This window comes from Triticum urartu, chromosome 6A, assembly GCF_056163025.1.
Source record: "Triticum urartu cultivar PI428250 chromosome 6A, HENAU_Tu73, whole genome shotgun sequence".
Lineage (NCBI taxonomy): Eukaryota > Viridiplantae > Streptophyta > Magnoliopsida > Poales > Poaceae > Triticum > Triticum urartu.
The window spans coordinates 597,747,239-597,758,932 of record NC_141878.1 but is presented as its reverse complement, the minus strand read 5'-3'; the positions used below and the strand labels follow the sequence as shown (position 1 = coordinate 597,758,932).

At 45.1% G+C, this 11,694-nt stretch overlaps 3 protein-coding genes across 3 annotated transcripts; 1 reads left to right on the top strand and 2 right to left on the bottom strand.

The window, feature by feature from the left end:
• Window positions 1-393: 393 nt before the first annotated feature.
• On the bottom strand, window positions 394-1,008 carry LOC147966998 (uncharacterized). The gene has a single exon (XM_087531005.1). The coding sequence runs from the start codon at window positions 1,006-1,008 to the stop codon at window positions 394-396; it is 615 nt and encodes a 204-aa protein (XP_087387131.1).
• Window positions 1,009-3,390: 2,382 nt separating this feature from the next.
• On the top strand, window positions 3,391-6,236 carry LOC147966997 (uncharacterized). The gene is made up of 4 exons (XM_087527437.1): window positions 3,391-3,600; window positions 4,253-4,370; window positions 4,523-4,710; window positions 5,938-6,236. The coding sequence occupies exons 1-4, from the start codon at window positions 3,406-3,408 to the stop codon at window positions 6,004-6,006; spliced, it is 570 nt and encodes a 189-aa protein (XP_087383563.1). The 5' UTR covers window positions 3,391-3,405; the 3' UTR covers window positions 6,007-6,236.
• A 4,560-nt stretch (window positions 6,237-10,796) lies between these two features.
• Window positions 10,797-11,417, bottom strand: LOC147966996 (uncharacterized). The gene has a single exon (XM_087531004.1). The coding sequence runs from the start codon at window positions 11,415-11,417 to the stop codon at window positions 10,797-10,799; it is 621 nt and encodes a 206-aa protein (XP_087387130.1).
• Window positions 11,418-11,694: the final 277 nt, after the last annotated feature.

Genomic DNA, 11,694 nt, shown 5'->3' with positions numbered 1-11,694 from the left:
GTTCATTGGTGGAAAGATGTCTCTTCGTGAAAATACACACTGGCAAAATGATGCCTCTTTGTGGTTAGACATTATAAAAGAATGTAAGGAAGCATAATAATTGTTATATTGACACACTAAAAAATTCAGTCTTTAACTTTTCAAAGATTCGACCATTAAAACTGACTGAATCGTGCCAGAAATTAATTCACAAATTTATCACTTCAATTCATGTATGGACTTGAATAAAATTTGAACTTTGCAATGCTATAGTTATTTTCTTGTATAAATATTAATATACAAAAATATTGTATTATAAATATTTCAATATACTCACTAAAACAACTTATTAATACCTGCAACAAAGCTCATGCTTTACACTGGTTAATTAATTCCAAAAGGAAAAGGCAGTACTCAACCCATCTTCTCATCTTGGTTAGGGGCAGGGCACATCACGGCGGTGTCACCGACCCTCATGCCCCCACAATCCGTCCTCCACTTATACCTCCTGTACCCCCCCTGCACGCCATACGACCCCGCGGGGAGATGCAGCGTGACATCGAAAGCCGCCACATTCTGCCGCATGTCCGCGGTGAGGCTGTCCAGCACGTGCCCCAAAGGCACCTGGGTGACCCTCGCCACCACGCGCTGCTCCGCCCTTTCCCGCGGCTCGGCACATAACTGGCATACCTCGGCCGGGCCAGCCATGGCGAGTTGGACACCACGGTGCGACACCTCCACGCGCGTGCCAGGTTTGATGCATGCCTTGGCTCCGTAGCTCCATGAGGCGACGCCGAGCGTGAGGTTGAACGAGAGGCCCCTCGTTGGGACGGGGCCGGAGACGGAGGCTATGGCCACATAGTATTGGGCGTTGAGCTTGAGGAGCTGGATGGGGACGACTGCGCACACGACGACCACGCCGCAGAAGACCACCAGGATGGACCCTCTACGGCACCGCTCGGCGGCCTTGGCCTTCTTCTCCATGACCTCTGCTTCTCCATGGAATGTCTGCCTCTCGACGTCGTCCATGTCTTTTGAAGCTAGCTGAGGGCTCGATGCGTGGACCCTGGACACAAGTTGTATAGTAGTCCAGATTGGCACATTTGCCCGGCCGCCCAATACTTATCATAGAAAACTACTGTATTTCCGAGTCCATAAGTTATAGTCATTCTCACCTGTCAAAAAAGGTTATAGTCATTCTCAAATAATAAATACTTGATCGAACTAAGTAGATCCCCGCATATCGAATAGGGTTCCCTAAACTACGAAAAAAAAAACAGAGTTCTCACCAACATGGCAGCAAGGTTTTGGTTATTGGTCGAAATTTTGAGATTTCCCATGGTTACCACATATTTCCATGCCCCTCGGTAAATCCCCATACCAAGCAAAAAATACCAATTTTTTTAATTTAAACTCTAGATTTATAGTAAAGTACGCAGGATCTAATTAATGTCATGAGAGTTGGTTCTGATGTGTTGGTAGCAACCTCGTTCTTGTTTTCAGAGGTCTCTGGTTTGAATGTTCGTTCATTCACTTATTTGATTTCAAAATTCAACTATAAAATTCGTTTGAAATATTCTCGGTATTTCTCGGTAACCGTGGTAACCACGTTTACCAGTCCTCCTCAGTAAAATTGCCTCATTCGGTAACCAAAACCTTGATGCCACCACCTTGCCCTCTTCTTCCCTGAATACAGGACCTGACCATGATGGTGCAGGTGAGCAGGATGCCGCATAAGCTGCCTCGATGAACAAATCTGGATAAAATGTGCTTTTTTCCATAGAAGCTAGTTGAAGCGACACAAAAGCTGAGGTTAAACACAGGGGGGGGGGGGGGGGGGGACGACAAGAGGTGCATGGATTCATGTAATCATGCAATATCAGAAACTTGAACACCAATGATAAAATAGCGAGCTGTTATAGTCATATTAAAAGGTAATAAAGTTAACTGCTTGCCAATCTATGCATGGAATCTTACAATCATAAAAATCCGTTGCCATAGAAAATTTTTAGTCAAAAGAAAACAAAAATATACCAATATAATTCTACACCACGAAAGCCCACTGCATGCGGCACTGGCTCCGACCCCAACGTACCACTTGTGCACCACGAATGTCCACGGGAACCGAACTGTAACGTCGAACAACTCATCCCCAAGCCTTATCTCCCACAGGAGAGTGTTCCGTCATGGTCGCCGGCACGTGCACACCCTCCCGCCTCACGCTGAAGGGCTGCTCTGTTAGAGAGGAGAGAGAGGTTTGGCGAAATTGTTTGTTGTATTGCTTGAGCCTCGTGGGCATATATATAGAAGTATATGATTTACTTAGAATACAAAGCAAGCCAGAATATTTCCTAGTCTAACCTATGTTTCCTAATACAATCACGTTACTCAACATCCTCCCACAGTCACAATGGTAGCGACGCAGACGGTGAGACTGGAGAAGAATCCAAAGGCAAGTCGGAATGGTTGACGCATCGCGGAGTCGTGGCTGGAGTGAAAACCAACGAGGGTCGGTGTAACCGCGGGGACGGCCTCTGAACGGCGGCGTGGACCGCGTGCCACGCTCGCTACGGCCCGACGGGGCGACGCAGATGCGGCGCGAGGGTCGGTGCGACCACGGGGATGACTCGGAGTGGACGACCTCTGGGCGGCGGTGGACCGCGGGCCGCGGTACTACGGCCCGAATGGGCGACGCAGCGGTGACACGGGTCGGTGCAGCTGGGACAAGAACCACGGGGCGGCGGCGCTGCGGCCCGACGGGCGACGCAACGGCAGCCCATTGCTCGATCGGTAGACGGGCGCGCTGAACTCGGGACGGTCTTCATGGGGCCTGAGGACTTGCGATAGATACCATGTCAGAAGGGAAAGAGAGGTTTGGTAGAATTGTTCGTTGTATTGCTTGAGCCTCGTGGGCATATATATATATGAGTACATGATCTACTTGAAGTACAAGGCAAGACAGAATATTTCCTAGTCTAACCTATATTTCCTAATACAATTACGTTACTCAACATGCTCCACCGCTTTGTGCGGGCTGGCCTAGAGAGCCGTGAAGAAATCTCTACTCCTAATAGATGACTTGGTAAATAGTCTCTGCGGTTTAATTTCGTTGGTTTTTTTCATCATCCTTCCACCTCTGAGTTTTTTCGTCATCCTTCCACCTCCGTTAACTCGCAACCCTCAAAAACCATCCTATGCACGAACCACTCCCTTCCCTCTCCTCGCGCAAGCATCCTCTCCTCCTACCCTCGCACGCGCTAGGGTTCCTGCGCCGCCGCCACAGGGGAGCTTGTCGACCAGCCCAGCGTCCTCCGGATCGCCGCCGCCCCTCACCGGATCGCCGCCGTCACCGCCCCGGATCGCCACCTTCGCTTTCGGAATCGCTGCCAACGTCTCGTCGCCCCGGATCGCCGCTGTCGCCGGGCCATGGCGGTGGAGGTCGACGGCACCCGGAAGCGCGGGGCGGCGGCTTTCCTGGACGACCCCTTCGAGGTGCTGCAGGCGAAGCGGGGCCGGTGCTCACCGTCCGCCACCGTGGACTCGGTCGCCGACCTCGGCATCAATATGGAGTTCGACCCCGTCGAGGCGGTCCAGTCCGTCTTCCCCGGCGCCGATCCGCAGGTACCCCCGCCGCCGCTCCGTGCCTCTTTCTTTCGCTTCTTGTTCTTTCGGTTGATTGGTAGATCATGCGCAGACGTGTAGTAGAGCCCGCCGATTCAGTTCATCACAAGAACCAATCGAACTTGGTTACACCGCAAGAAAGATTGTGCCTTGAATATTGAAACAAATTTTCTGTTGTCGATTCATATCCCCTTTCTTGAATTTGAATAGACTAAGAGTTCAGAGATTGATGGAATTGGAAATCAAAAGTTCAGAAGAATCATCCACCACGATTTCTCTCTTGCGTGTGCCAAGCGCTTCGTGTATAAACCGTTACAGGGAAGCAGGGTAGGAATCACCCATGAGGATTATTCCTCTGCTGATCAATTATCGTACACGCCTTCGACCCGACATGATCGCCTGCCCTCCCGCCACTTTGAATTCTTCTCACATATGATGGCTAAATTTAGGATTCAGAAGTAAACTGTCTGAACTAAATAACTGAAAACAAATAGCTTGCACATCTGTTATATCCTTGTGCACAGAAGTTCTGCCATGGTTTTCTGAAATCCTGGTATAGCTTTGGTTTATGCCACAACAGTGGACTTGAGAACCCCGATTTGTACCGTCTTGCTCTGTACATGTCTAATGGGTAATTTTGGGGAATTTCTAGCTTCTGCGGGGCTATCTCGAAGCGTCGGGAAATGTCTTGGATGCTGCCATCAGAAGCTTCAGGGATTATTTGGCATCGGATTCAGCAACGACCAATGCTGGTGCCTCCTCATCTGGAGGTATGGCTAACATGACTGAAAAATAACCCTGACTGCTTCTTTCTCTTGTTGCCTGATAGTTATAGTAATGTCTAGAGATGTATATTTTTTATAAACAGCACCATTCGTACAATTTGCATCTTGTCTAACTCTTGAACGATTGTTAATCGCAGTGGCATCTGATGTGCCAGTGATGAATACTACAGCCAACAGGATTGAATGGGCAGAGCTAATTGTCAAGGAGATGTCGTCCGCTTCAGATCCGAATGACGCCAGGAATCGAGTCTTCAGGATACTTGAAATGTTCGACAAATGTGCCGCAAACTGCAGTACTCCTGATGAGGCGCATAAAATGCGTGAGGTAACTAATGCATCCACAGTTGCTTCATCCCTCCGTTCAAAAACACTACATATCATAATCGTCTGAGTTCAGACATTCACAGTGCCATAGTCAGAAAATCACAACATGAGGCACAAAGCTAATGATATCAAATTTGTCACGCCATAAAGTATGTGTTATTAGATTAATCGTTGATTAGTGCTTGAGCCTAGAAAATTAAAATACACTTTATATTTCTGGAAAGGGGGTAGTTGATATTGCCAAATGGCCGGTTACTTCTGAGATGTGTTTCTGGAAATTTTGATGTGCTCACCTGTCCGGGCGCCGCAACCCCATAGAATGAAGCTTGATGCGTGTGCAGAATCGTTAATTATCTTATATTTGTGCAGATGATTATAGCAACTATTTTGGCTGACCTCTTGCTGTTCTAGCAAAAAATAATTAGTATTTTGTTTTTCTCTACGAAAGATCAGGTAATCTGATATCGAGCTCCTTATTTTAAAGTAATTGGATTTTGCGTTTGTAATGATTGTTCATGACTAATAGAAAATATATATTGTAAAATTCTAGGACCGAATGGATTTTTGGTCTATATTGCAAATATGTATAATGGATTATTGGTGAGCTCGGTATTGGTGGTCTACTCCCTTTCATCCCTGTATTTCTAAGAAAACCAAACTAATATGCATCCATGTATTTTGTTAATTCAAGTTCTTTCATATGGGTTACGTAAAAAGCAAATGTTGCTTCTTTTTATTCAGATGCTTTGAGAACCAAGTCTACCTGGTTCTCTTCCTTTCATCCATGTATTTTAATGTGCAGTGTACAGTGTGTAGAATGAGAAAACTTGTGAATCTAGAGCACAAACTCATGATTGATCAAGGGAGTGGCACTGCCGGCTGGGTTAGAGTATAATCAACTGTACTTGGAGTTTTTTGTGTGATACGTGTAGCTTTCAGCTTGCGAGCCTTTCAAATATGCAAGTGTCCGATGCCATAGGCTACTATGGAAGTTGTGAATGCTATGTAGTTTCCGGTACTACTTGCATTCAGAAATGAACTATTTCAGGCTGACCATCTAAGTTTTACATTCCGTATGTATAGCGAGATCAAATTTATTTGTTCTAGGGACATTTCTGAACATGCGTATGGAATAAGATCATGAACACGTATATGGATTATGAATTTAGTATTTTTTCAGAAGTGAATTTACTTTTATCTATTGATAAAAAAATATCTTTGTTGTCAGACGAAGGGCACGACGGATGGCGCCGGCGGGAAGGTGAGCAGCGGTGGAGATAAGCGAGGAAAGGAGTAGTGTGAGGCGGATGGCGGTGTTGAAGAGGATGAGAGGGCCGCACACTCGGTGCCATGCTACTGGAGGGCCCGCTGCTGGAGGACGTCCTAGGGATTTTTGGATCAATGACAGTAACGTTGGCGACCCAGGTATCTTCTTCCATCTCTGGATCCTGAATCTACAGCTCTGTAATCTGCAAATACACGCAGTAGCGATGGGTACAATTGCATGGTTGTGACTGCCGACCAGTACACGAGTTTGGCTGCTGTTCTCCTACCGGTAATCAGCTGCTCCAGTGACACCGCATATGTACTCCGATGAGTATCCTTGATATCTTCCCTCCACATTGCATCTAACGACATACTTCCACATTGCATCTGATGACACACTTCCAACTGGAATATATCAATTACATACCACGGTCATAAGTGTCACACTTCCAACTTAGGACATGTCATGATGATGTGCTTTTTGGTTATCCTAGGACTTACAAAAACATGTCATCTGATCTGTTCCCCTTGGGTACATTAGATGTTATAGGTCATTTGTTGAGCGGTTATAATGACTTTTTCTTTGGGTAAGTCTATGCTAAAATATATGCAGATTTCCTCTCAAAACTATCTACCAGTCATATTGTTAAGGGAGGATCCAATCTATTACTTTGAATTTAAGCTATCACATTTATCATATAGTATTTAATATTGGTAGAATATTAAATTATTGACATGACTTTAATTGAAAATTTAGGTGAAATTTGAAACTTCCCTTGAGATATGCTAAAGTACTATTTATTTGACCGGTTTGGTGTACATTGACCTTTACCGCCTGAATGTTATGAATTATATTCGTGGTGGATGATATGAATGTCGGGGAGGTGATGGAGAAGTATGACAAGGAACTTGTGAAGGCTGAGGGCATGGAGAAGAAGGGGAGAATCTAAGTGGGAGGCTGACATTGGCGAAGGAGAAGGCTAGATGAGTGTTGGCATTGGCAGACAACGGGTCATTGCAGATGGCATTCACTGAATTACTCAAGGAATTGAAGCTCCCAAAATGATCAAATAAATAAGATAGCAATGAGACATAGAATGTCGTGTTATTAATTATCTTTGTCCTCAAAAAGGATGTCGTGATAGTAGTCGTGCTTTGCATATAAGTTGCTTCAACAACTATATTCTTGAAATGATGTGCCATAGGTAGGTGGAAAAACTAAGAAATACAAGCATTCCTCTGTGTGTGTGAGAGAGTGCTCTACACGCTGCCTTTATGGATTAAACCGGTGCTCTAATTAAATGATAAATTGAGTGTACTTTTTTTTCTTTGACCATTATATGAAAAAATGAATGAACATGTGAGTACTATCCAGATTATCCATGAAGTGCCCTGACATATGCTATAAAGAGATCGTGTGAAAACAAAGCTGAAGTTGTTGCCCAGGATGAGAAGGAAAGTGGTCTTCCAGCAACACTAAACATGGTCATGCATTACACATACATATGATGATGTATGTAATGCGTCCAATCATTGTTGTTTTTTATGTCAAGTTTATTTGTCTTGCATTACGATAGTCCATGTAAAAATACTTGGATGAGTTGCGAACCCAGTAAGAAGTTTGCTTTAATTTTGTTGCTCCTGCTTGCTTTGTTGATGCATTTCATGGGGATGACTCGTGTACTCATTTTGTTTCTTACTGAAATGGAAAAGAAAACAACAAAGATGGGGATGACTCGTGTACTCATTTTGTTTCTTACTGAAATGGAAAAGAAAACAACAAAGATTAGTATTTGTTTGCTTTAACTCGTCAAATATTTTTTCATTGTGATTTGTAATTCATTTTTTTATTAAATGCATGTTGAGCTAGCATTATCTTTATTGCCTAGAAAATTTGCTATAGGCCGTAGCGAATAACATCTGAAGGCAGTTGTCACCCTTTTCCCTTGCTGCTGGCGTTTTTGCTTGGTTTTATGGTTCTTAGAATGTCGTTGTGCTACTCCCTCCGTCCGATAATATAGGATGTCTTTGCAAGCTAACATAGCTTGCAAAAACATCTTATATTGTGGGACAGAGGGGGTATGTTTTAGGCTAAGAAGAAGCAGCGCTGGCACTGAAGAACATCATTTTATCTTTAGAGATCTCAAAATTTTTGGAGAGTCTGATGTGTTACAAATTAATATTGTATATAAGGAGAATAGTAGGAGAAGATCAGCAGTTGTGTATGTGTAAGTTTTACTGGGGTATTTTTTTTTGCAAGATCCTAACCATTTATCCATTTGCTCCCTAGATTCGTTTACTGATTGTAAATTGCTTAATTTCCTTGCACATAAAAATAAAATATGTTTGGATTTGTGAAACAACCATATTTTTGTGTACAATGGTGAAAGAGCTACATTGTTATATTGCTCTCTGGTTCAATTTCCTCTATTCCATTTGTGAAAGGAAACGTGAACACTACACTAAAACTCTTTAGGCTTGCCAAAATATAAGGATGATCTTGTTGTCATGAGCAAAACTGGATGTACCCGGTAAGGATGGAGGCAAGATTACATCTACGACAAGGCCCCGGAACAGTCACCGTCCCGGTTAAAGAGCACCGGCAATTTGGAGAGGGCCCCACTGCCTTTTGCGCGGGAAGGAGCAGACCTTAGCCGTGGTCAACAATTGTGGCCGCTTACAGAGCGAGGTGAGTATGATTGGCAAAATTGACTTAACTCAGCTATTTTTTGGTACTGCTCAAGAAGGTCGTTGATCTTCTTAGCTGACAATACCAATAAGACTAATTTATTGTAGTTTTTATGAACATGGAGTTTGTTAATCACCTATGTGTTTTTATTGAAGATTAAGAAGTGTATAATATATATGCAATGTTTTTTTCCTGGACAACCTAAACTGCATGCATCACTAAAAACAAACATGCAGAAATATTGAAATCAAGATTAAGTCCCAATTGCCCGCCCGCACACGACGGCAACGGCGGCCAGGCCGGGGTTGCGCCAGCTACGGCGGCTAGCATCCCCACAGCTAGGCTAGACAACATGCGGCTGTGGCGGCGTCCATCATGCTCGCCCGCCTACCCGCAGGCGAGCACGCTCGCTCGCCGACGGCCAACACAAGGCTGCGGTGACCCATCGGCGTGCCCACGGTTGCATGCGGCTTTGGACAGCAGGTACATGTGGTGGTCGCGCGAGGTCGTCAGGTGCCTCCCCCACCATCGTCCACGTTGTCAGCAGCCTCTGCTCACCTCATCATCGTCGCGAGCCACCTCCTCCCCTGTGTTGGCATCGTTCCATGCTCCATGTGAGAGATGCGAGAAAGAAAGATTGGGTGGTTGCAGGTGGGACCGAGCGGGTACCCGGGCGTGACCGTAGCCCATCCTGCCCCTAGATTTGAGATGGGTCTAAGGTATATTGGTCAGTCCGGACATTTAGGGATAAAGTGAGGGTCTGGTTGGGTCACTCATTTTTGACCGGGCACTGACCGGGGCGGACGTTTCAGACGTTTAGGGAGAAAGTAGAGGGGCGACAGTAGATGCTGTAAGTTATTAAGAAGCTAAGAATTTGATAGATCAGTCTATGGCCCTATTGTTGAGGAGGTAAAGGAGTCCATGCGATCAACGGAGGAGTTCTGTGTGGCATGGGTGAGACGCTCGGCTAATGGAGCTGCTCATTGGCTAGCGAAGGAGGCTTGTGCGAATAGTTTTCTTTTATTCGACTCAAAACATGTTGAGATGAATGAATACAACACAACCCACTTCACCTAAGAAAAACTTTAGTTAGAATGGGTTTTGTTTTATTCATTCATCTATCTGACACCAAAACGTCACAAATACAATCCAGATAACATTACTGTGTTTGACAATAGATGTGTGTTAGCTGATTATTAAAAAATATGTTAGCTGAGATGACATTGTTCTTAGTTATTTAGCTCCGTGAGTAGAATCTTAAATTTTATCAAAAGCCCGTGGCAGCGCACGGGCGTTCTACTAGTGGTGTTAGCAAGCGAGACGTCCCGGTAGGCCACCTCCACGAACGTCTAATGATCCACGCACACTCCCACTAGGTAGTTCCATGAGGCGACGCTAAGCATAAGGTCGAATGTCGGGTCGACAATGACCGCCGCCGCCGGGGCGCCAGAGATAGCAATTTTTATCTCATGCATGCCATGTTTAAGGTCTCGCCTTGCCCGTTCGGTTGGTTTTTATCTGATGCGGTAGGTTTTCATGTTATTTTACATCTTGTGGCATTTTCCCCTCAATTAATTGTCGTGTGGCTTTTTCTTTTTTTGCTCTTTCCGGTTGTGTGCATTCATGATACAGAGAGGGATACGATCATCCTTCCATTGTTATCTAAAACATTGAGTAGACGAAATTTAAAGTAATTATTATTGTGCCTATCCTGCATTTGTAGAATAACCCATAATTATAACCAACTGATACACTCCTATAACAAAAAAAAGTAATATCATTCATGCATGGCGAAAGTAAATAAATCAAGAATTGCCAACACAAATAAGAGAGCAAATTAATAAACCTTAACAGTAATCCTAAGATGTTTGATATGCTAAGGAAGAGTGAGATTAGAAACAACAAATGCCAAGCAACGAGTGAAGTGGAGAATTCGACGAAAATGAAGAATTGATAATAAATCCACACATGCTCCGATCATATACGGCTAGTGGTATGTATGCGGCAATAGGCATATCACTTTTTTTAAGGAACCGGCAGCAGCATAACACCTCTTTGACAACTGAGCGACGAGTCAATAACTAGATCATCTAGATATACAACTCCTTCTCAAAACCAAAAAAATAGATATATTACATCGCCTCTTGGTTTGAGGAATCGCATGACGCGGCGACCCCACCGACCCGCATGCCCTTGCATTGTGATGCCCACTCCAGGATGCCGTCCTCCCCACCGTATGACCCGGCCGGGAGGTGTAATGTGACGTCGAACTCCACCACGCCTTTCCTCATGTCCTCCGTGAGGCTGTGTAAAACATCCCCTACAGGAACCCCAGTGGCCATTGCCATGACCTGCTGCTCCGCTGCCTTCCGCGGGGCACCACAGAGCCCCTGCGTCTCGGCCACGCTAGCAGCAAGCTGAACGCCACCATAGTACACCTCTATGTACGTGCCAGAGTTGATGCATGCCTTAAACCCATAGCTCCGGGAGACCACACCGAGGGTGAGGTTGAACGAGAGGCCCCTCGTCGGGTCTACACCGGAGATAGAGTCTATCGCCACGGAGTAATGGTTGTCGAGCCCATAGTACTCAATCAGGACAACTATGCACAGGGTGATTACGATGCAGGAGGTAACAGCAAAACACCAGGCGCAGCATTCTCTGGTGACCTTGGCCTTCTTCTCCATGATCTCCTGATCTCCATAGGCTGGCTGCCTCTCAACGTCGTCGTCCATCTCCGGCAGCCTTCCCATGTGCTTGGACTTATCGTTAAGGGCTTGGATTGGTTTGAGTTTGGCTTATCTCCAGAACGCGAAAGACCAATCTAGGTTTATTATGGACAAAACGATAGAGGTCGGTTGATGGATCGCATGGGATCTAAACGTACGGAATCGTAACTGTTGTACGGATCAATATTTTTTGGGAAAACAAACGTACGACCGACCCCATAACTCCTTTCCTTTCCGGTAACAACACGGCTGCTATCTACTTATAGCTATATAAAACCATCCCCGAAGAATCAAAACTGCC

Coding starts and splice junctions, on each gene's coding strand:
- LOC147966998 (XM_087531005.1), bottom strand. CDS start 1,008: ATGGACGACGTCGAGAGGCAGACATTCCATGGAGAAGCAGAGGTCATG.
- LOC147966996 (XM_087531004.1), bottom strand. CDS start 11,417: ATGGGAAGGCTGCCGGAGATGGACGACGACGTTGAGAGGCAGCCAGCC.
- LOC147966997 (XM_087527437.1), top strand. CDS start 3,406: ATGGCGGTGGAGGTCGACGGCACCCGGAAGCGCGGGGCGGCGGCTTTC. Junction 3,601..4,252: donor TCCCCGGCGCCGATCCGCAG/GTACCCCCGCCG, acceptor GGGAATTTCTAG/CTTCTGCGGGGCTATCTCGA. Junction 4,371..4,522: donor TGGTGCCTCCTCATCTGGAG/GTATGGCTAACA, acceptor TGTTAATCGCAG/TGGCATCTGATGTGCCAGTG.